The sequence below is a fragment of the Cetorhinus maximus genome, chromosome 6, assembly GCF_964194155.1.
Source record: "Cetorhinus maximus chromosome 6, sCetMax3.hap1.1, whole genome shotgun sequence".
Taxonomy (NCBI): domain Eukaryota; kingdom Metazoa; phylum Chordata; class Chondrichthyes; order Lamniformes; family Cetorhinidae; genus Cetorhinus; species Cetorhinus maximus.
The window spans coordinates 215373-241428 of NC_135884.1; the positions used below are offsets into that span (position 1 = coordinate 215373).

Sequence of the window (26056 nt, forward strand, 5' to 3'; positions counted from 1 at the left end):
ACTTCAGCAGATACAAACCTAGTCTGTCCAACCTTTCCTCATAAGGCAACCTGCCCATTCCAGGTATTAGCCTAGTAAACCTTCTCTGAACTGCTTTCAACGCATTTACATCCTTCCTTAAATAAGGTGGCCAATACTGTACCCAGTACTCCAAATGTGGTCTCACCAATGCCCTGTACAACTGAAACATAACCTCCCCTCTTTTATATTCAATTCCCCTCATAATAAACAATAACATTCTATTAGCTTTCTTAATTATTGCTGTACTTGCATACTAGCCTTTTGTGATTCATGCACTAGAACACCCAGATCCCTCTGCACCTCAGTGCTCTGCAATCTCTCACCATTTAGATAATATGCTTCTCTTTTATTCTTCCTGCCAAAATGCACATTTTCACATTTTCCCATATTATACTCCATCTGCCAGATCTTTGCCCACTCACTTAATCTATTAAATCTGTTTGTAGCCTCCTTATGTCCTCTTCACAACTTACTTTCCTATCTAGCTTTGTATCATCAGTAAATTTGGCGACCATCCCTTCATCCAAGTCATTTATATAAATTGTAAACAGTTGAGGTCCAAGAACTGATCCCTGTGGCACATCACTCATTACATCTTGCCAACCTGAAGAAGATCCATTTTTGCCTACTCTCTGCTTCCTGTTAGCCAGCCAATCTTCTCTCCATGTCAATATGTTACCCCCTACACCATGAGCTTTTATTTTCCGCAATAATCTTTGATGTGGCACCTTATCAAATGCCTTCTGGAAATAAGTACAGTACATCCACTGGTTCCCCTTTATCCACTGCACATGTTACTTCCTCAAAGAACTCCAATAAATTGGTTAAACATGATTTCCCTTTCACAAAACCATGTTGACTCTGCCTAATGGCCTTGAGATTATTCGAGTACTCTGCTACAATTTCTTTAATAATAGCTTCTAACATTTTTCCTATGGCAGATGTTAAGCTAACTGGCCTGTGGTTTCCTGCTTTCTGTCTCCCTCTCTTTTTGAATAATGGAGTTACATTTGCTATTTTCCAATCTAATGGGACCTTCCCTGAATCTAGGGAGTTTCAGAAAATGAAAACCAATGTATCAACTATCTCACTAGACACTTCTTTTAAGACCCTAGGATGGAGTCCATCAGGACCTGGGCTCTTGTCAGCCCACAGCTCCAACAATATACTCAGTGCCACTTCCCTGGTGACTGTAATTTTCCTGACTTCCTTCCCAATTCCATTTCCTGATTTATAGCTGCTTCTGGGATGTTACTTATATCCTCTATAGTGAAAACTGATGCAAAATACCTGTTCAATTCATCTGCCATCTCCTTGTTTTCCATTTTCAATTCTCCAGACTCACCTTCTATAGCAGCAACAATTACTTTGTTAACTCTTCTCTTTTAAAAATATTTATACAAACTCTTACCATCTGTTTTTATATTTCTGTCTAGCTTTCTCTCATGCTCTAAATTTTTCCTCCTTATTAGTACTTTGGTCATTCTTTGCTGTTCTTTGTATTCTGTCTAATCTGCTGGCCTTCTACCTGTCTTTGCACAATTATATGCTTTTTCTCTAAGTTTGATACTATCCTTAACCTTTCTAGTTAACCACGGATGGTGTGTCCGTCTCTTGGACTTTTTCTTACTCGTTGGAATGTATCTATTCTGTGCATCCTGAAATATCCCCTTAAATATTAGCCACTGCATCTCTATTGACCTATCCCTTAACCTAATTTGCCATTTCACTTTCACTAGCTCAGCTTTCATGACCCTCATAATTGTCCTTATGTAAATTTAAAATCTTAGTCTCAGACCCACTCCTCTCTCCCTCAAAATGAATATAAAATTCAACCATATTATGGTCGCAGCTACCTAGGGGCACCTTCAGTATGAGATCATTATTTACTCCGATCTCATTGCATAATACCAGGTCTAGTATAGCCTGCTCTCTGGTTGGCTCCAGAACATGCTGTCCTAAGAAACTAACCCAAAAACATTCAATATGCTCCTCATCTAGGCTATCTTTGTCCATCTGATTTTTCCAGTCTATATGTAGATTAAAATCGCCCATAATTATCGCTGTGCTTTTCTGACAAGCTCCAATTATTTCTTCGTTTATGCTTCACCCTACCCTGTGGTTACTGTTAGGGGCCTGTACACAACTCCCACAAGTGACTGCTTGTCTTTACCATTTCTCATCTCTACCCAAAGCGTTTCCACTTAGGTCATTCCCCTCTATTGTGCTAATGCCATCATTAACTAACAGAGCCGCCCCTCCACCTTTTCCTTGCTTCCTGTCCCCCTAAATACCCTTTAACATTCAGGTCCCAATCCATGTCCTCCTGCAGCCCTGTCTCCGTAATGGCTATTAAATCATAATTATTTATTTCTATGTATGCTCTCAGTTCATCTGTTTTGTTTCAAATGCTACGTGCATTCAGATACAGAGCTTTTAGTTTTATCCTTTTATTCTTTTTATAACCACTAGTTTCATCAGCTGATTTACTGTTAGATTTGTACTTTCTATCCCTTCCTGTCATGGTCTGTTTTTCATTTCCCATAATAATACCTTTCTCTTTTGCCCTGACTACTCTTTGGTTTACGACATCTCCCCACTATTATTATCCCCACTATTCAGTTTAAAACCCTCTCTACTTCCCTAGTTATGCGGCTCGCAAGAACACTGGTCCCAGCACGGTTTTTTGTTGTACACCATCCCATAGGTACTGATCCCACTTTCCCCAATATTAGTGCCAATGTCCCACAAACCGGAACTCCACACCAATCTTTGAGCCACACATTTATCTCCCTAATCTAATTTATCCTATGCCAATTTGCACGTGGTTCAGGTAAGAATCCAGAGATTATGGCCTTTGAGGTTCTGCTTCTTAATTTGGTGCCTGGGTCCTCACACTGACTATACAGAACCTCCTTTTTTGTCATGTCACTGGTACCTACATGGACCACGATGACTAGGTCCTCCCTTACCCACTGCAAGTTCCTCTCCAGCCCCAAGGATATGTCCCACACCCTGGCACTGGACAGGCAACACAGCCGTCTGGACTCACACTCTTTGCTGCAGAGAACAGTGTCAATCCCTCTGACTATACTGTTCCCTACTACCACTACATTCCTTTTTGCTCCCCCCCCACTTGATTGGCTCCCTGTACACGGTGCCATGGTCAGTTTGCTCACCCACCCTGCAACCCCCACTCTCATCCAAACAAACTGAGGTAACAATTGGACAATTGTTGGACAATTACAGAGGCTCACACTCCGGCCCTCTGGGTCCCCTTCCCTGCCTCACTTGCAGTCACACTCTCCTGCCCCTGACCACTGACCAAATCAGAAGACCATGTGACTGCCTCCTGGTACAACAATCCAGGGTGGGGTGCCTTTCATATCTAGATCACCCTGCTTATCTTTCCAATGTTCATGGAAATGGTTTGGAAAGGGTCTGCCTGAGTTTCCAGGCCTATGGGTGAGATCGTAGCTGTCTGCTGTGACTGCTGCATCCCTGGCTGTGAGGATTCTCTGCTCCTCTAAGTGAATTCGGTAGGTTGGAGGCTGAGCAATTTTTGAATTCCTCCAACAATACCAACTCATGCAGCCCCTCGTAGGTGCGTGGGGTTCTTAGGGATCTTACCCATGGGTCGAATGAAGTTTGCTTCAGCCATTTGAACTTGATACAGGTTTGTGTGGGCTTCTACAAGCATTCTGGAATTGCTGGCGATATGCCTCCGGGACTGACTCATAGGCACTTAGGATGGCAGCCTTGGTCTGTTCATAATTCATGGACCCATCAGAAGTCAGCATGGAGTAGACCTCTTGCACTCTCCCTGATAGCTGCCCCTGAATTAAAGAGGTCCAGATATCTGATGGCCATTTTAGCTGTCCTGTTATTTTCTCAAAAGTAACAAAAAAATGACTCTATAATCACTCCCTTCAAATTTGGGAATGAATCTCGCATACTTGAGGGCATCAAGAGTGGTTCTTGGGTAGGGATACAGGGGTCGTTACTGGGTAGGGAGAGATTTTCCCTGGCAGCTTCCAATTGTCTTGTCTCCATTTGAGCTGCTAGTTCCATTTCCAATTTTTGGAGCAGGAATTCTTCTCTCTCCAGTGCTTCTCCTTCTCTCTTTTTCCCTCCTTAAATTCTAGCTACATTCTGAGTTTTTCAATCTCGAATTGGGGTGGGGGAGGGGGTTCAGAGTCATGGTTGAGCTCTACTGGTAACATGAGATCCAAATGCTCTACCAACAGCTGGATAACTGGATAAGATCACTTCCCTTCACTTTACTGGCAACTTTAACTGTACCTCCCCAGCTGGAGCGTTCAGTTGCTCTAAAGGACCGCTAGAGTTTCATCATTCAAATTCCTTTGTTTGGCCCACATCTGGGCATCAAAAGTTGCCATTTTCTGAGTGATAGGAAAAAGGGATTTGCTGTGTTAAGCTATTGTGTCTTAAAATTTGTTCCAGCCACCGAGTTTTCACCTTTTGGTTTCCAATTGATTCTTGAGCTTCCAATTTCTGTTATGGACAGGAGGGGGGTTAATTTTAACAGCCCTGATTTCTCCTCTCACCACTCATCTGTAAACAGGAAGGTGTTTTGATTTGCTTCCCCTTTTACAAGCGGTGGTGTATTTCCCAACCCCTCAGTTTTGGTGTGGTGCAATTTCTATGACTAACCCCACAGCAAACTCAAGATAGCATGAATTTTGAACTTCAAGGGTTACTTAATTTGCACACACTCAAAACACAGGAAGGAGATCGCTATGTAGCCCCCTGTACACTCATACAATAAAAGAGGGATAGAGAAAGAAAGATTTATAGGGAAAAGACCAGAGAGAAAAGAATCATTGTTTCATGTGTGTCCAGAGTCCTGAATCAAAGTTCAATGATGTATTCCTTCACAGAGATCAGCAGGCTGAACTGATGCTGGATAATTTACTTTTCCAGTACAGCTGCCTTCCACAATGAGGTAGGCATGCAGAGATGAATCAGTCTTGTAGGCGATGGTATAGAAATTCCAGTCGAAACTGTATAGATGGGGCCAGGTACTCAGGCAGCCTTTCTGTGCAGCTGCTAGGTAGATGTAAAAATAGCCGACTGAGGTTTCTTAGTACAACACAATATTACTGGAGGTTCATGTCACATGACTCCCACCTCTCCACTCTGGCTTTGACAAAGGATGTGTATCACTTTGTCTGGGTCCCTGAGATTGTTAATGTTCCAACCATTAAGTCTTGAATGGGAGGTTGTGGGGTTTTGTTCTAGCAGACAAATCGGCTCTGGTTAGCCAGGCCTGGCTTATGAAATGTAGATGGACTTTGTATGGTTCCCTTTAAATTTGGTCTCTGCAGCCCACAGGTTCATTAGGTTCTCTTCAGAGGTAATGAAGTGCAAGTTTCTGATAAACTGCTATATTAGCTCCTATTGTTTGACAGACATAGCTTCAGCCATGTTAAAAAGGGTCTTTGCCCAGCTTTTAAAATTTTAGAAGTTAGTCATGAGGATATATATAAAAAATATAGTGTGAGAAGTCTTAGCCCCCTAACTGCAGGTTTGAAGAGGCTTCATAAAGGAGGACATAAAGTTAGAGGGGTTCAGGGAGGGAATTCCAGAGCTTAGGGCCCTGGCACTTGAAGGCAGGCTGCCAATGGTGGAGTGATTAAAATCAGGGATGCTCAAGAGGCCAGAATTAATACACGGACAAAAAAAAAGTTAACACAAATTCTCATGCTAGTACCAAGTGAGAACATTTAATGGCCCAACATTGCATTTTAAATGCATTTTGGAGTTAAAAACACACATAATGTAGACTCCAAAATGTAAATTATTTAAAACAGCACTTTGAGCTAGAACTTTAGCACCCTCCACTATAACCCCCATCCCCATCCATAACACTGCATTCCCTGTGCCTCCACACCTCACACCCACATCCTTCCATATCTCACCAGCCCCCACACACTCTATCCTCTAGCCACTAGCCACACTCTGGAGTTCATCAATTTCAATGTTGTCAGTCAATCGCTTGCTGAATGTGGGTTGAAGATTTCTTTCAAGCCAACATCACTTGCAGCAAACATTACAGAACATTTCACAAATGAACTTACTTCAACAGCAGCTCCCTTCCCCACACAGAAGGATAAAACAGTATTGTTGTGCGATCACCATTACCTCCAAGCCCACACTATCCTAATCTGGAACCAAATCACCATTCCTTCTGGATCAAAATCCTGGAACTCCCTCCCTAACAGCACTGTGGGTGTACCTACACCACATGGACTGCAGCGGTTCAAGAAGGCAGCTCACCACCACCTTCTCAAGGGCAACTAGGGCCCAGCCAGCAAAGCCCACATCCCAAGAATGAATTTTTAAAAATTACTTCTGAATCGCTGTGGTTGACCTGTTTAGGATCTGTCAGTGTTAAGTAAATTAAACAAAAGTTACTGATGCAGTTCTCATGAAGTTGCTCAAATTCCATCTCTTGGGGTGACATAAAAACGCGAGTTGAAATAAAGCACCTTGCACACAGAGAGCAATACCTGGGCCAGAGCTGAGCACCGATCCACCATAGATATCCAGTGCCAGTTGAGAATATGAGTATCCAAACACAGTGATGGTCAGTCCAATCAACAGCACCAGCTTCACAAGCATCTCCAGAACAGTGGCTGCCATAGAAACATCCTCCTGGTAACCAAATACAAAGTTTAGTGAATATTTCATAGAAACATAGAAACTAGGAGCAGGAGTAGGCCATTCGGCCCTTTGAGCCTGTTCCACCATTCATTATGATCATGGCTGATCATCCAACTCAATAGCCTGCTCCCGCTTTCTCCCCATATCCTTTGATCCCTTTCACCCCAAGAGCTATGTCTAACTCCTCCTTGAAAACATACTATGTTTTGGTCTCAACTACTTCCTGTGGACAGGCTCACCACTCTCTGGGAGAAGAAATTTCTCCTCATCTCAGTCCTAAATGGTCTACCCCATATCCTCAGACTGTGACTCCTGGTTCTGGACTCCCGCACCATCGGGAATATCCTTCCTGCATCTACCCTGTCTAGTCCTGTTAGAATTTTATAGGTTTCCATGAGATTCCCCCTCATTCTTCTGAACTCCAGCGAATATAATCCTAATCGACTCAATCTCTCCTCATATGTCAGTCCCGTCATCCCAGGAATCAGTCGGGTAAACCTTCGCTGCACTCCCTCTATAGCAAGAACATCCTTCCTCAGATAAGGAGACCAAAACTGCACACAATATTCCAGGTGTGGTCTCACCAAGGCCCTGTACAATTGCAGCAAGACATTCCTGTTCCTGTACTCAAATCCTCTGGCTATGAAGGCCAACATACCATTTGCCTTCTTTACCGCCTGCTGCACCTGCATGCTTACCTTCAGCGACTGGTGTACAAGGACACCCAGGTCTCGTTACACATTCCCCTCTCTCAATTTCATTCTTCATAAATCGGCAACAATCGGTACAAAAACCTATTCTGAGAGAGGTTATAGAATCTTAAAGTACGGAAGGTGATACTTGACCCACTGCGCCTTCTTTTGATGAGTTATCTAATTGGCTACAATCTTCTGCACTTTTCCCTTAGCCCTGCAACTTTCTGCCCTTCACATATTTATCCAATTCCCTTTTGGAATTTGCTACAGTATTGGATCTGCTTCCACTGTCCTTTCAAGCACCGTATTCCAGATCATAACAACTCACTGTGTGAGAAGATTCCCATCTCCCCTTTGGTTCTTTTCCCAATTACCTTAAATCTCTGTCCCTCTGGTTACTATCCTGTCAATAGGAAAAACTTCTCCTTATTTACTCTATCAAAATGCTTAATGATTTTAAACATCCCTGAAAGTGGCGTCACAGGTAGACAAGGTTGTAAAGAAAGCTTTTGGCATACTGGCCTTCATAAATCGAAGTATTGAGTATAGGAGTTGGGATGTTATAGTGAGGTTGTATAAGACATTGGTGAGGCCAACTTTGGAGTATTGTGTGCAGTTCTGGTCGCCTAACTACAGGAAGGATATCAGTAAGATTGAGAGAGTGCAGAGAAGATTTACTAGGATGTTGCCGGGTCTTAAGGAGTTGAGTTACAGGGAAAGATTAAACAAGTTAGGAATTTATTCCTTGGAGCGTAGAAGAATGAGGGGAGATTTGATAGAAGTTTACAAAATTGTGAGGAGTATAGACCGAGTAAATGCGAGTAGGCTCTTTCCACTTAGATTAGGAGAAATAAACACGAGAGGACATGGCTTTAGGGTGAAAGGGGAAAGGTTTAGGGGGAACATTAGGGGGAACTTCACTCAGAGTGGTGAGAGTGTGGAACGAGCTACCATCTGATGTGGTAAATGCGGGCTCACTCTTAAGTTTTAAGAATAAATTAGATAGATACATGGATGGGAGAGGTCTGGAGGGTTATGGACTAGGTGCAGGTCAATGGGACTAGCGGAATAATATTTCGGCACAGACTAGAAGGGCCGAATGGCCTGTTTTCTGTGCTGCAGTGTTCTATGGTTCTATGGCTCTATCTCAATTAAATCCCCACATTAATATCTTCGACTCAGCACAATCCGAGTTTCTCCAGTCACTCCATGTTACTGAAGTCCCTCATCCCTGGTATGTCTCCTCTGCATTCTCCCCAAGACCTTCCAAGAATGCGGTACCAAGAATTAATACAATACCTCAACTGGGCCCTCATCGTTATTCTATAAAGGTTTAGCATGACTTCCTTGTTTTTGTACTCTATGGATCAGTTTAGAGATCCAAGATCCCAACTGCTTTTTTAAAAGACTTTTTATCCTGCCACTTTCAAAGATTTGTGTACATACATCTGCAAGTCTCCTACCCTTGCACCCCCATTATAACTGTACCATTTAGTGTATGTTCTCTCTCCTCCTTCTTCCTACCACAAGGTATCACTTGACACTTCTCTACGTTAAATTTCGTCTGCCATGTGTCTGCCCATTTCACCAGTTTGTCCATGTCCTCCTGAAGTCTGTTACTATACTCCTCACTGTTTACTACAGTTCCCAGTTGTAAGTCATCTGCAAACTTTAAAATTATGCTCTGAATACCCAAGTCTAAATTATTAATATATATCAAAAAGACAATGGTCCCAATACCGACCCTGGGAAATCTCACAATATACTTCCCTCCAGTCTGAAAAACCAGCATTCACGGTCACTCTCTGCTTTCAGTCCCTTCATTAGTCGCACAGTCACTGTCCCTTTAATCCCACTGGCTTCAATTTTGATAACGCATCAGGTAGATGACATTTTGTCAAATGCCTTTCCAAAGTCCCAATATGCGACATCAACTACATTACCCTCATCAACCCTCTCCATTACTCTATGAAAGAACTCAATCTGCCTTTGATAAACTCATGCTGACTTTTATTTATTCACTCATACTTTTCCAAATATCAATTAATTTTGTACTGGATTAATGTCTCTAAAAGTTTTCCCACCACTGTTGTTAGGCTGACCAACATGTTGTTACTGGGTTTATCCTTCTCCCCTTTTTAAACACGAATGTAATATTTGCAATCCTCCTGTCTTCTGGCACCACTCAAACCCAAGGAGAATTGAAAAACTGTGGCCAGAGCCTCCAGTGTTTCCACTCTTTCAGCATGCATCCCATCCCATCCAGATCGGGTGCCTTTTCTACTTTGGTAACCTTTTAAATACTCCCGTTTATCTATTTATCTTATCCAATATAGCTACTGCCTCCTCCTCTACTGCAACATTGGCATATGGACTGTAGCGGTTCAAGAAGGCCATCACCATCACCTTCTCAAGGGCAATTAGGGATGGGCAATAAATGCAACGCCCACATCCCATGAACTAATAAATTTTTAAAAATTGTCTTCTTTATTGAAGAGAGATGCAACTTATTAACAGTAGTACAGTAACTGGACCCTGAGACACCACAACACAATGCTAGTAGCAGCAATACATTACCTGTTTCTGGTGTCCAATGTCCTTCCCTCGCTCAAGCACTTTGGCAAAGAAAATGTAGAAGCTCTCCTCAATGGGAAGGAAGACAAACCTGGCCACCAGCGACCCCAGATTATTCACAATGTCATATACACCTGCACCAAAGAGCACCAATTAACAGCCAACCAACCAAATTGAAAAGACGGTGTATTGTCTGCAGTCCGCTGAAGACTGGGCTCAGCTCTAGGAACAGTCTGTGAAACAGCAACAGGGACAACATGAACTGCGGGGTACACAGACATTGGCTGGGGTTTGAGATTCAATTACATGTTTCTCTCTCCCCACCTCCACTGCTTCATGAAAACAGTAATCATTTCAGCTGTATGCAGTCACCAATTACACCAGTGAACAGTCTAAAAAATCACAGCACAAAACCAGGCCTCTGGCCAGTCTCAACAAGTGAGATTCACAGTTCCTACAAGGTTCACACATTATTCCTTTCAGGTATTGGTCAGCAACCTGATCCTCGACTGAGAGGGGCCCACTCTCCCCATTCTGACCCAGAGTGTGACTTAATGACCCTGAATTGCACATGACACTGAGGTGCCTGCGCTTCCTCTGCATGGCACTGGGGTCTTGGCTGAAATTATGTGCTTAGTTCCTACCATCTTGGACTCACAAGCTGACAGTCCCACCAGCTACCAGTGAGCCAAGCTGGTACATTGGGAACAAAAACAGAAAATGCTGGAAAAACTCAGCAGGTCTAGCAGCATCTGTGGAGAGAGAAACAAATGTTTTGTTTCAGATTTCCAGCATCCGCAGTATTTTGCTTTTATGATCCATTGGGAATACTGCTTCCATATTGCGACAGCCTCAGTAAAACAGAGGAATATCATTACAAGACCACTGCCCAGCTTTGTAATAACATGTAAAATTCAATTAGACAAATTGTATCAAGAAAATAATGAACACACCTTGATCTCCAAAATTTAATACATTTAGAAAAGTCATGATGTATCGTTCACCTGCAATACAAACACAATATAAGAGAATTATAAAAACTTGTCACAAGCCCCAGAGTTTTGTGGTTTTATAGTGAATATATTCAATTGTAGTAAGACTTCTTTATTGCTGTACCCCAATCCTCTTGCAATGAAGACCAACATGCCATTTGCCTTCCTAATTGCTTGATGTACCTGCCTGTTTACTTTGTGCTCCTTGCATGAGTACACCCAAATCCCTCTGAACATTAAAGTTCATGCCTTGTAAAATATATTCTGCTTTTCCAATCTTACAACCAAAGTGAACAACCTCCCACACTTCCCCACATTGTACTCCATCTGCCATCTTGTTGCCCACTTACTTAAGCTGTCTATATCACTTTGCAGCCTTTTGCTGATGACACAAAACTTGGTGGGAATGTGAGCGATGAGGAAGATGTTAAGAGGCTTCAAGGCGATTTAGACAGGCTGAGTGAGTGGCAAATACATGGCAGATGCAGTATAACTTGGATAAGTGTGAAGTTATCCACTTCGGTAGGAAAAACAGAATGGCAAAGTAATATTTAAGTGGTGATAGATTGGGAAATGTTGATGCACAAAGGGACCTGGGTGTCCTTGTACACCAATCACTGAAAGCAAGCATGTAGGTGCAGCAAGCAGTTCGGAAGGCAAATGGTATGTTGGCCTCCATTGTGAGAGGACTTGAGTACAGGAGCAAGGATATCTCACTGCAGTTATACAAGGCCCTGGTGAGACCACACCTGGAGTAGTGTGTGCAGTTTTGGCCTCCTTACCTAAGAAAGGATATACTTGCCATAGAGGGAATGCAGCGAAGGTTCACCAGACTGATTCTTGGGATGGTGGGATTGTTGTATGAGATTGGGTCGGCTAGGCCTATATTCACTGGAGTTTAGAAGAATGAGAGGGGGTCTCATTAAAATGCATAAAATTCTGACAGGGCTGGACTGACTGGATGCAAGGATGATATTTCCTCTGGCTGGGGGATCTAGAACAAGGGGTCAAAGTCTCAGGATAAGGGGCAGGCCATTTAGAACTGAGATAAGGAGAAGCTTCTTCACTCCGAGGGTGGTGAACCTGTGGAATTATCTACCACAGGAGGCTGTGGAGGCCAAGTCACTGAATATATTTAAGAAGGAAATAGATAGATTTCTGGACTTTTAAAGGCGTCAAGGGGTATGGGGAGAGAGCGGGAATACGGCGTTGAGATAGAGGATCAGCCATGATCAAATTGAATGGCAGAGCAGGCTCAAAAGGTCAAATGACCAAATGACATTTTCTATGTTTCTATGTTTTAGTGTCCACCTCACCACTCACATTCCCACCATTTGTATTGTCAGTAAACTTGGATGCATTACTCGGTTTCTTCGTCTAAGTCATTAATAAATTGTAAATAGCTGAGGCTCAAGCACTGATCATCATGGCACTCCACCAGTTATAGCCTGCCAACTTGAAATTGTCCCGTTTATGCCTACTTCTTGCTTCCTGTCTGTTTAACCTTTGATCTGATACCTTATCGAATGTCTTTTAGAAATCCAAGCAATGACATCTACTGTTCCCTCTTATCTACCCTACTAGTTACTCAAAAAGTTCTCAATCAATTTGCCAAATATGACTACTCTTTCATGAAACCATGTTGCCTTTGTATGGTCATGCTATGAGTTCCTTAGTGTTTTGTTAAGACTTCTTTCATAATAGATATTATTTATTATTATCTCCCAGAGACTAACAAGCATGTAATTCCCTGTTTTCTCTCTCCCTCCTTTCTTGAATAGAAGTGTTAGATTTGCTGCCTTACATTCCACTGGGATGGTTCTAGAATCGAGGGAATTTTGGAAAATCATCGCCATTGCATTAACTATCTCTGCAGCTACATCTTTTAGGAACCTAATAGGGCATCAGTTCCTGCGGATTTGTTGGTTTTAACTTTTTTCCTTTTTTTTATTATTCATTCAGGGGATGTGGGCTTCACTTGCTGGACAAGCATTTATTGTCCATCCCTAATTCCCCTTGAGAGGGTGGTGGTGAGCTGCCTTCTTGAGCCGCTGCAGTCCATGTGGTGTAGGTACACCCACAGTGCTGTTAGGGAGGGAGTTGCAGGATTTTGACTGAGTGACAGTGAAGGAATGGCCGATATATTTCCAAGTCAGGATGGCGAGTGACTTGGAGGGGAACTTTCAGGAGGTGGTGTTCCCATGTATCTGCTGCCCTTGTCCCTCTTGATGGTAGTGGTCGTGGGTTTGGAAGGTGTTGTCGAAGGAACATTGGTGAATCCCTGCAGTTCATCTTGTAGATGGTACACACTGCTGCTACTGTACGTCGGTGGTGGAGGCAGTGAATGTTTGTGGATGGGGTGCCAATCAAGCGGGCTGCATTGTCCTGGATGGTGTCAAGCTTCTTGAGTGTTGGGGGAGCTGCACTCATCCAGGCAAGTGGGAAGTATTCCATCACACTCCTGACTTGTGCCTTGTAGATGGTGGACAGGGGTTGGGGGGTCAGGAGGTGAGTTACTCATCACAGGATTCCTAGCCTCTGACCTGCTCTTGTAGCCACAGTATTTATATGGCTAGTCCAGTTCAGTTTCTGGTCAATGGTAACCCCCAGGATGTTGATAGTGGGGGATTCAATGATGGTAATGCCATTGAACATCATGGCGGTAGTTAGATTCTTTCTTGTTGGAGATGGTCATTGCCTAGCACTTGTGTGGCACGAATGTTACTTGCCACTTGTCAGCCCAAGCCAAGATAATGCTGCATTTGGACACGGACTGCTTAAAGGTAGTGTCCTCAGCCCAGCCATCTTCAGCTGCTTCATCAATGACCTTCCTTCCATCATAAGTGGGGATGTTTGCTGATGATTGCACAACGTACAGCACCATTCGCGACTCCTCAGATACTGAAGCAGTCCATGTCCAAATGCAGCAAGACCTCAACAATATCCAGGCTTGGGCCGTCAAGTAACATTCGCATCACACAAGTGTCAGGCAATGACCATCTCCAACAAGGGAGAATCCAACCATCGTCCAATGGCATTACCATCACCTTCTGTGTGGGAGAGGGAGCAGTGTGAGTGAGTCTGAGAGGGAGCAGTGCGAGAGTGAGTCGGAGAGGGAGCAGTGCGAGAGTGAGTCTGAGAGGGAGCAGTGCGAGAGTGAGTCTGAGAGGGAGCAGTGTGTGAGTGAGTCTGAGAGGGAGCAGTGTGTGAGTGAGTCTGAGAGGGAGCAGTGTGTGAGTGAATCTGAGAGGGAGCAGTGCGAGAGTGAGTCTGAGAGGGAGCAGTGCGAGAGTGAGTCGGAGAGGGAGCAGTGTGAGGGTGAGTCTGAGAGGGAGCAGTGCGAGAGTGAGTGTGAAGGGGAGCAGTGCGAGAGTGAGTCGGAGAGGGAGCAGTGCGAGAGTGAGTCTGAGAGCGAGCAGTGTGAGAGTGAGTCGGAGAGGGAGCCGTGTGAGAGTGAGTCTGAGAGGGAGCAGTGCGAGAGTGAGTGTGAAGGGGAGCAGTGCGAGAGTGAGTCGGAGAGGGAGCAGTGTTATAGCAAGTCTCCACACTTGAGGAAAAATGTGAAGATCCTTGAGAGAGTGCAGAAGAGATTTACGGAACAGTTCCAGAGATGGGGTGTGTGTCTTTTGTTAAAAGGTTAGATTGGAAAGGCTGGGCTTATTATCCTTGGAGCAAAAGAGATTGAGGGGAGATTTCATCGAGGTGTACAAGATTATGACAGGCTTAGATAAACTCTTTCCATTTCCTGCTTGTGCAAGATCTGTTGGGAAAGAGATATATGGGTAATGTGAGGATGAACATTTTGATTTAAGCAGAGATTAGCAATGACCTCAAACTCACGAGGCTAGTGGAAATGGAAACAATCAATGATCTCAAAAGGAAACTGGATGGACACTTGAACAAAATAGACTTGCAGTGCCACTGCAACGTAGAACTGACTGGATTGCTCCGCAGGGGGCCAGCATGGACTCGATGGGCTGAATGGTCTCTTTCTTTGCCATAAATAATCCTATGACTCTAAGTTTCTCTAATATTTTTTCTCTGCTGATATTAAGCACTTTAAGTTTCTTACTCTTATCAACCCCTTGGGTACCTCAATTTCTAGAATGTAATTTGTGTCTTCTACTGTGAAGACAGACACAAAATATCATTCAACGTCTGAAGATATTGTCATTCTGATACACAGACATGCTTCTGCATCTTTAGAGATGGTGTAAATACAGAGAGACATGTACAGAATAAATCTACGGCTTTATTACAGGAGATGAACAGTTTAAAGTCATGTGACCCTTGCCCACAAGCGATTCATACCTTCTGTCAGGACTTGTTTGAGGAAGGATTGTTTGTAGAAAGTCCAAGTCAGGATGGCCAGTCTTGGATCAATAACAGGCTGAAATGTAAAATCAGTTAGCAGGAATATATTTATATAAAAACACACAAGAAATTAAAACTGCTTCCAAACAAATCTGAAGTTAAGCCCGGACATTTTATGTCACGTGTTTAGCGATTTCACCAAGCGAGATTCCAACTTGTATGGCTACAAATCAAACTGTTTATCACTGTTACTATTATGTCTAAGTTGAGGACAACAGAGAAGCACAGCTCAGCTAGTCCTTTTACCACCTCTAAACTGTGGCTGTTATAATTAATTAAATATCGGCAGGAAACGGGCACACAGATCATTTCAAGACAGCTTTGCATTCCTTGCTCTGACACCGCTGTAGTAATTAAACCAGTTCCTCTTGTCACTCCATCATTGTTCATTCATCAAATGCAAATTAGAGAAATTTCCCTCAGAAATTAACATTTTGGGACCTACTATATGTGGTGAGTGGAGTGAGCTTGGGAGGAACAGGTGACATTGGGGCTATGGTTCCCTATGCTCTTCATCACTGGGGGTTTTCCATACCTCATGTCTAGGTGTTGTAGACTCATTGATAGAAATTGATTACTGTAATTAGTCAATAACTCCATTATTTGAGTTTTCGTTGTCAAAGCTTTTCGTCTTCCAGACAATTCACAAGAATATCAAATTATTAAGGGTACAACAATTTGTAGTGAAATAAAAGCAAAATATTACAGATGCTGGAAATCTGAAATAAAAACAGGAAATGCTAGAAAAACTCAGCAGATCTGGCAGCATCTGTGGAGAGAGAAACAGAGATAACGTTTCGAGTCCATATGGCTCTGAGGAAGGCACATAGACTCAAAACATTAACTCTGCTTCTCTCCCCACAGATGCTGCCAGACCTGCTGGGTTTTTCCAGCAATTTCTGTTTTTAGAACAATTTATGCTGCATGAGAAGAGAGTGTTGACTGGTTGGCAAGTGGACTCTGATTGGTAGAGGTGTTGCCATGGAGAATGCACCAGCTAACTGATAACTGACAGTTAACTGCCAAGCTTTGTTTAAATTCAAACCAAGCAGGCTGATTCTGATTGGGCAAGACATTGCCCTGGGGAATGAACCGGAGAATGGCAGTTGCCTATTTTGTTTAGTTGAAAAAGGCACAATGTGTGTACATGTTCTCTCTGTCTGCAAAGGACAGGGACTTATCTATTATTATATGTAGCTTTTAGCATGCATGAGTGAAGGAGGAATGCAGCGAAGGTTCACCAAACTGATTCCTGGGATGGCAGAATTGTCACATGAGGAGAGATTGGGTCGACTGGGCCTGTATTCACTGGAGTTTTAGAAGAACGAGAGGGGATCGCATGGAAATGTATAAAATTCTGACAGGGCTGGACAGACTGGATGCGGAGATGATGTTTCCTCTGGCTGTGGGCGGGGGGGGGGGGAGTCTAGAACAAGGGGTCACAGTCTCAGGATACAGAGCAGGTCATTTAGGACTGAGGTGAGGAAAAACTTCTTCACTCAGAGGGTGGTGAACCTGTGGAATTCTCTACCACAGAGGCTGTGGAGGCCAAGTCACTGAATATATTTAAGGAAATAGATAGATTTCTGGACTCTAAAAGCATCAAGGGGTAAGGAGAGAAAGAAGGACTGTGGCATTCAGATACAGGATCAGCCATGATCATATTGAATGGCGGAGCAGGCTTGAAGGGTTGAATGATCTATCCCTGCTTCTATTTTCTATGTTTCATATGTTTCTAAGTATATCCTTTCTTAGGTAAGGAGACCAAGGCTGCACACAATACTCCAGGTGTGGTCTCACCAAGGCCCTGTACAGCTGCAGTAAGACATCCTTACTCCTGTACTTAAGTCTTCTCGCAATGAAGGCCAACATACCATTTGCCTTCTTAACTGCTTGCTGCACCTGCATGCTTGCTTTCAGTGATTGGTGTACAAGGACACCCAGGTCCCTTTGTACATCAACATTTCCCAATCTATCATTTCTAGAAGCTACATATATTAATACACAGGGCCCTGTCCTTTGCAGACAGAAAGAGCATGTGCACACATCCCACCTTTTTCAAATCAAACTACCAAATGACTATTTGAACTCTATTATTAATAGTTGCTCGGTGGTACAGAACTTGAGTATTTCTGAAAAAAAGACATGCTGTCAAAGCTTTATGTCTTGGGCTCATCAGGACAGATAGAACAATCAAAAAGTTACAGCAAACAGAGAGGCCATTCAGCCCATTGTGTCTATGCCAACCACAAAAGAGAAAAAAAAAGAAACTAGCCGCTGATTTTAATCCCACTTCCCAGCCCCTGGTCCGTAGCCTTGCAGGTTACAGCGCTTCAGATGCAGATCCAGGTACCTTTTAAATGTGTTGAGCGTTTCAGCCTCAACCATCAATTCAGGCAGTGAATTCCAGACACCCACCACCCTCTGGGTGCAAAAGTTTTTCCTCATGTCCCCTCTAATCCTTCTACCAATCACCTTAAATCTATGCCCTCAGCTTGGGGAAACAGGTCTTTCCTATCTAGCTCCCTCATTATCCTGTGCACCTCAATCAGGTCACCCCTCAGCCTCCTCTGTTCTAAGGAAAACAACCCCAGCCTATCCAATCTCTCCTCATTGCTGCAATTTTCAAGCCCTGGCAACATTCTTGTAAATCTCCTCTGCACTCTCGCCAGAGCAATTATGTCCTTCATGTAACGTGGTGACCAGAACTGTACACAAAATTCCAGCTGTGGCCTAACCAGCATTTTATACAGTTCCAGCATTACATCCCTGCTTTTATATTCAATACCTCGTCCAATAAAGGAAAGCATTCCATATGCTTCCTTTGCCACCTTGTCCACCAGGTCCTTCAGGGACCTGTGGACATGCATTCCAAGGTCTTTCACTTCCTCAACCCCTCTCAATATCCTTCTGTTTATTGAGTATTCCCCTGCTTTGTTTGCCCTCCCCAAATGCATTACCTCACACTTCTCTGGGTTGAATTCCATTTGCACTTTTCCCCCCACTCAACTAAACCATTGATATCATTCTGAAGTCGACAGCTATGCTCTTCACTATCAACTATACGGCCAATTTTTGTGTCATCTGCAAATTTCCTAATCGTGCCTCCCACATTTATGTCCAAATCGTTAATATATACAACAAACAGCAAGGGCCTCAACACTGAGCCCTGTGGAGCACCACTGGAAACTGTTTTACATTCGCAAGAACATCCATCGACCATTACCCTTTGTTTCCTATCATTGAGCCAATTTTGAATCTAACTGTATCCCATGGGATTTCACTTTTTTGACCAGTCTGCCATGTAGGACCTTGTCAAATGCTTTCCTAAAATCCATGTAGACAACATCCACTGTACTACCCTCATCAATCCTCCTTGTTAGTTCATCAAAAAATTCTATTAAGTTAGTAAGCCACGATCTTCCCCTAACAAAACCATGTTGACTGTCCCTGATCAATCTGTGCCTTACTGAGTGACAGTTTATCCTGTCTCTCCGAATTGATTCCAATAATTTGCCACCACTGAAGTCAGGCTGACTGGCCTTAATTTTCTGGCCTATCCCTCGCACCCTTTTTAAATAATGGTACAACATTCACAGACCTCCAATTCTCTGGTACAATCCTCTGTATCTAGTGAGGATTGGAAAATGATCCTCAGAGCATCTGCTATTTGCTCCTGGCTTTCTTTAACAACTTGGGATACAATCCATCTGGCCCTGATGACGTATCCACCTGCAAGGATGTCAGTTCCTCCAGTATTTCCTCTCTCATTATGCTTATTGTATCTAATATTTCACACTGCTCCTCTTTAACTAGAATGTCTGCATCATCCCTCTCCTTAGCGAAGACAGAGACAAAGTACACACTGAGAACCCTGCCCACTTCTTCAGCATTAACACACAAGTTACCATGTACATCTCTGACAGGCCCGACCCTTTCCTTAGTTATTCTTCTGCTTTTAATGTACTGGTAAAACATCTATGGGTTTTCTTTGATTTTACCTGCCAATATTTTTTCCTATAGTTAGTTTGCTTTCTGAATTTCCATTTTTTACTTTGCCCTTGAACTTTCTATACTCCTCTAGGTTTTCTACAATATCAAGTCTTTTGTTACCATCATAAGCTTTCTTTTGCTGCTTTACCTTACCCTGTATGCTTCTGGATAACCAGGGGGCTCTAGATTTGGCAGTGCCGTCCTTGTTCTTTGTGGGGACATGTCTACACTGTGTCCGTAGAATCTCGCTTTTGAATACCTCCCACTGATTTGACAGTGTATCCAGTATCCAGTCCACTCTCGCCAGTTCACCCCTCAGCTTTGTCAAATTTGTCTTCCCCCAATTTAGAACTTTTAACTCCTGTTCTATCTTTGTCCTTTTCCAGAATGATGCTAAATCTAACTGTATTATGGCCACTATCTCCAAAACAGTCCCCACTGCTACTTCATCCACTTGCCTAGCTTCATTTCCTAAGACTAAATCTAGAATTGCGCCCCGTCTTGTTGGGTTTGTTACGTGCTGACTAAAAATATTCTCTTGAATGTAGTTCCAGAATTTTGTGTCTTCTATGCCTTTCACACTGTTCGTATCCCAGTTGATATTAGGGTAGCTGAAGTCTCCAACTGGTGCTTCCCTATTGTTTATGCTCTCAGAAATTTGCCGACATGTTTGGCGGGAGGGGGGATTGAACATCGAGTGGGGGGAGTGGAATGAACGGTGAGTGGGGGTGGAATGAATGGTGAGTGGGGGTGGAATGAATGGTGAGTGGGGGTGGAATGAATGGTGAGTGGGGGTGGAATGAATGGTGAGTGGGGGGTGAGTGTGAACGGCGAGTGGGGGGGAGTGAACGGCGAGTGGGGGGGGAGAGTGAACGGTGAGTAGGGGGGAGTGAACGGCGAGTGGGGGGGAGTGAACGGCGAGTGGGGGGGAGAGTGAACGGTGAGTGGGGGGGAGTGAACGGCGAGTGGGGGGGGGTGAACGGTGAGTGGGGGGGGAGTGAACGGCGAGTGGGGGGGAGTGAATGGCGAGTGGGGGGGAGTGAACGGCGAGTGGGGGGGAGTGAATGGCAAGTGGGGGGTGAGAGTGAACGGTGAGTGGGGGGGTGTGAACGGCGAGTGGAGGGGGGGGGGGAGTGAATGGCAAGTGGGGGGGAGTGAACGGTGAGTGGGGGGGTGTGAACGGCGAGTGGGGGGGCGGGGGCGGGAGTGAATGGCAAGTGGGGGGGAGTGAACGGTGAGTGGGGGAGAGTGAACGGCAAGTGGGGGGGTGGGGGGGAGTGAATGGCGAGTGGGGGGGAGTGAATGGCGAGTGGGAGGGAGTGAATGGCGAGTGGGGGGAGTGAACGGCGAGTGGGGGAGGGAGTGAATGGCGAGTGGGAGGGAGTGAATGGCGAGTGGGGGAGGGAGTGAACGGCGAGTGGGGGGGGAGTGAACGGCGAGTTGGGGGGAGTGAATGGCGAGTGGGAGGGAGTGAATGGCGAGTGGGGGGAGTGAACGGCGAGTGGGGGAGGGAGTGAATGGCGAGTGGGAGGGAGTGAACGGCGAGTGGGAGGGAGTGAACGGCGAGTGGGGGGGGAGTGAACGGCGAGTGGGGGGAGTGAACGGTGAGTGGGGGAGAAATGAAGAGTGACTGGGGAGGGGAGGCGGGGTGTTGCTGCTGAATGGCGATTGCGGATCACATCACTTACCTGGTGATGGAGATATTTAGGCATTAGGTCGCTCACTTTGGAGAGGGGGAAAGATTTTCTTTGTGCTTCCAGTGAACCAATAAATTTTACAAAATACAGCACATAATAAGCGAGGATGCAGCTCGAGTACAGCAGCTGTCAGAGAAAGAAAATGGTCAGGTTAACCTCGGTTTACAGAGATCATGGCAGCCAATGACTGCAAACAAATCATAGGGAAAGGAGCTGCCTTGTCGGGGCATTTCCTATAGCCATCAGCCTCCCCACAACCAGCTATCTCCCCCGACAGGTGGACCACACTCAGCCCAGCATCGCCCTCCAACCCAGCATTGGGTCCACCCTACCTGCCCAGTGTCCCCATCCAGTGTCCAGGGACAGGGTAATGGCCAAAATAATTGCCAGTGTTACAGGAGGCCAATGTTGCAGGGTCTGCCTTTGTTGTAAAGCTGTAATGAGGACAGGAGCCAAGCAGTCCTGGCAGAACCCAGTATGATCATCGGCAATTCTAACGAGATATTCAGTTGCATCAAACATGGGGACCTATAAATGCCCACATGCCAAGATTAAACAATCATAAATCATCCTTATTTTAGGACAATCTGTGTGATTCAAAATGTATTGAAATATTATACGATCTGGAGAAATAACCTAATATTTTATTGGCAAACTACCCTCATGCTTGGAAGTGCCAAGTGAGTAAAACAGCTGCACCACTAGAGGGAGCCAGAATCCAGAGCAAAAACATCTGACAGAAAAACACCCGAACACGCCTGACAGAAAAACACCCAAACACGCCTGACAGAAAAACACGCAAACACGCCTGACAGAAAAACACCCAAACACGCCTGACAGAAAAACACCCAAACACGCCTGACATAGAAAAATACCCAAACACACCTGACACAGAAAAACACCCGAACACGCCTGACACAGAAAAACACCCGAACACGCCTGACACAGAAAAACACCCAAACACGCCTGACACAGAAAAACACCCAAACACGCCTGACACAGAAAAACACCCGAACACGCCTGACACAGAAAAACACCCAAACACGCCTGACACAGAAAAACACCCAAACACGCCTGACACAGAAAAACACCCAAACACGCATGACACAGAAAAAGATCCAAACACGCATGACACAGAAAAAGATCCAAACACGCCTGAAACAGAAAAACACCTGAACACACCTGACAAAGAAAAATACCCGAACACACCTGACAGAAAAACACCTGAACACGCCTGGCACAGAAAAACACCCGAACACGCCTGACACAGAAAAACACCCGAACACGCCTGACACAGAAAAACACCCGAACACACCTGACAGAAAAACACCCGAACACGCCTGACAGAAAAACACCCAAACACGCCTGACAGAAAAACACCCGAACACGCCTGACACAGAAAAACACCCAAACACGCCTGACACAGAAAAACATGCAAACACGCCTGACACAGAAAAACACCCAAACACGCCTGACACAGAAAAACACCCAAACATGCCTGACACAGAAAAACATGCAAACACGCCTGACATAGAAAAACACCCAAACACGCCTGACACAGAAAAATACCCAAACACGCCTGACACAGAAAAACACCCAAACTGGAAAAACACCCAAATACACCTGACACAGATAAACACCCAAATGGGAAAAACACCCAAATACACCTGACACAGAAAAACACCCAAACTGGAAAAACACCCAAATACACCTGACACAGAAAAACACCCGAATACACCTGACACAGAAAAACACCCGAATACACCTGACACAGAAAAACACCCAAATACACCTGACACAGAAAAACACCCGAATACACCTGACACAGAAAAACACCCAAACTGGAAAAACACCCAACTACAGCTGACACAGAAAAAACACCCAAATACACCACACGGAAAAATACCCAAATACATCTGACATAGAAAAACACCCGAATATGCCTGACACAGAAAAACACCCAAATACACCTGACACAGAAAAACACCCAAACTGGAAAAACACCCAAATACACCTGACACAGAAAAACACCCAAACTGGAAAAACACCCAAATACACCTGACACAGAAAAACACCCAAACTGGAAAAACACCCAAATACACCTGACACAGATAAACACCCAAACGGGAAAAACACCCAAATACACCTGACACAGAAAAACACCCAAACTGGAAAAACACCCAAATACACCTGACACAGAAAAACAACTGAACTGAAAAAACACCCAAATACACCTGACACAGAAAAACACCCAAACTGGAAAAACACCCAAATACACCTGACACAGAAAAACACCCAAACGGGAAAAACACCCAAATACACCTGACACAGAAAAACACCCAAACTGAAAAAACACCCAAATACACCTGACACAGAAAAACGCCTGAAGCTGAGAAATGGCTTTTAAAAGGGAACATGTAGAAAGGCAGGAGAGCGAAAGAAAGCCAGAATGGGAATTAGAAATTGTGAAGATAGCGAAGGAGGAAAGAGAAAAAGAGAGTTCCAACTGAAAATGTTGGCAGTTAAAAAGGAGATGCCAGTAGGTGAGGAAGGGCGTATCTCCAGAGTAGAACCCAGTGGAGAGATGTTTACATTTGTACAAACTCTTCCAAGTTTGAGGAAAAAGATATTGAAGCATTCTTTATCTCATTTGAGAAGCTAGCTAAACAAATCAATGGCCACAGGAAAACTGGACATTATTATTACAATCTAAGTTGTTTGGTAGGGGGCTTGAGGTAAATGCTTCGCTATCAGAAGAAATGTTGGTGAATTATGATGTGGTGAAAAAGGCTATTTTGAGTGCATATGAGTTGGTTCCTGAAGCATACAGGCAGAAATTTAGGAATGTGAGAAAACGGCCTGGGCAAACTTATATTGAGCTTGAAAGAGTAAAACAAAGTAATTTTTACTGGTGGATACGGGCGTTAAAAATAGAGACAACATATGCAGCTCTAAGGGAAGTCATTCTCTTGGAAGAATTTAAAGATTCAGTCCCTTTGGTAGTGACAACTCATGTAGAGGAACAGAGGGTTGATTCTGTAAGACAAGCCACAGAGATAACTGATGATTGAGTTAGTTCATAGAGCTAAACCTTTTTTTTCATCACCCTTTCAAATTGGAAAAGGATAAAAAGTGGGAAGGTGAAAGGAAGGCAGGCAGGCAGGGAAGGCAAAGAGTAGTTGGAAGTTGCCAGGAAGTTTTTTCTCAGAATAAAAAGGAAGGTGTTGAAGGTAGAAATTACATTCGAAAATTGAGGTGTTTTCAAGTGGGGCACACGAAGTCAGTGTGTTGGAGATTGCAGGAAACATCTGTTCAAATTATTGGGGTACAGAAAAGCTCTGGAAGTAAAAGTACTGTGGGTTCTGAGGTTCAGGCACAGGAGAAACCTGTGGTTTGTGTACAGGTGAAACAGGGAGAATCAGTGATGGGTGAAGAAGTGGGAATGTGTTCATAGTTTACTCAAGAGAATTCTGAGGAGCAGGTTGCAGAAATGTTTAAAGATTTTGTGTGTGAAGGGAAAGTCTTTCCATGTGTACCAGGTGGAGTAGGTAAAGATGTTAAAATATTAAGAGACACAGAGACTAGTCAATCCTTAATGTTGTGGGATAGTGATATTTGTTGTTCAAAGGGAGTGTTGCAGGAGCAGGTAATAATAAGTGGGGTTCATGGAGGTGCTAAATCTATTCCATTGTGGAAGGTAAATTTAAAGAGCAAATAGAAGCCAGGTGAAGTTATAATTGAAGTGGTGGAAAAAATGCCCAATTCAGGGGTTCAATTTATTCTGTGTAATGATGTAGCTGGATCGAAAATTTGGGTGATGCCCATGGTAGTTGAGCAGCCTGTAGAAGTGTTTTAACAGAAGTGTTACAGTAGGAACATCCTGGATTGTTTCCTGATTGTGTTGTAATGAGATCAATGGTTCATAGGAAAGAACAAGAAAAACGAGAAAGGCAGGCAGTTCAAAGTCAAGAAGAAGGTGTCAAAATCCAATTAGCTGACACTGTGTTTGATAACATTGTTCAGGAGGAACGGATACAGGACATTTCAGCTGAAGTGTTTAACTCAAGGAGGTTATTTAGAATATCGTGAGCAATTTTGAGGCCCGTATCTCAGGAAGGATGTGCTGGCCCTGGAGAGGGTCCAGAGGAGGTTCACAAGAACGATCCCAGGAATGAAAGGCTTAACATATGAGCAACGTTTGAGGAATCTGGGTCTATACTCGATGGAGTTTAGAAGGATGAGAGGGGATCTGATTGAAACTTACAGAATACTGAAAGGCCTGGATAGAGTGGACGTGGAGAAGATGTTTCCATTAGTAGGAGAGACTAGACCCGAGGGCACAGCCTCAGAGTAAAGGTAAGACTTTGATGAGGAGAAACTTCTTTAGCCAGAGAGTGGTGAATCTATGGAATTCATTGCCACAGAGGGCTGTGGAGGCCAGGTCATTGAGTGTATTTAAGACCGAGGTAGGTAGGTTCTTGATTGGTAAGGGGATCAAAGGTTATGGGGAGAAGGCTGGAGAATGGGGTTGAGAAACTTATCAGCCATGATTGAATGGCGGAGCAGACTCGATGGGCCGAATGGCCTAATTTCTGCTCCTATGTCTTATGGGTCAGTCGCGAGGGGGAGTTCAAGGTGAGGACAGGAGGTTTAGTGGGGGGGGATGTGGGGGGAAAACTTTTTCTACCTAGAGGGCGGTGACGGTCTGGAATGCGCTGTCTGGGAGGGTGGTGGAGGCGGGTTGCCTCACATCCTTTTAAAAAGTACCTGGATGAGCACTTGGCACATCATAACATTCAAGGCTATGAGGCCAAGTGCTGGTAAATGGGATTAGCTAGGTAGGTCAAGTGTTTCTCACATGTCGGTGCAGACTCGATGGGCCTCTTCTGAACTGAGATATTCTGTGATTCTGTTAGTGGAGTTACAGAAAAATGATTTGTAATTAAAACATCTCTGTCAGAAAGCTTATTCAGAAACAGAAGCAAAATGTATTCCAGTATGTTATTACCTTCAGGGAGATATT

The 26056-nt window shown here is 44.1% G+C and overlaps 1 protein-coding gene across 1 annotated transcript in view; it reads right to left on the minus strand.

Annotated features, from left to right (window-relative positions):
* rft1 (RFT1 homolog) overlaps positions 1-26056 on the minus strand; it is a 67135-nt gene that overhangs the window by 17329 nt on the left and 23750 nt on the right. The window contains exons 5-9 of the mRNA XM_078543060.1: positions 21025-21159; positions 15281-15359; positions 10931-10981; positions 9981-10111; positions 6555-6699 (exon numbers count right to left, since the gene is read on the minus strand). Coding sequence (XP_078399186.1) covers positions 6555-6699; positions 9981-10111; positions 10931-10981; positions 15281-15359; positions 21025-21159 — 541 coding nt within the window. The remainder of the gene's footprint in view (positions 1-6554; positions 6700-9980; positions 10112-10930; positions 10982-15280; positions 15360-21024; positions 21160-26056) is intronic.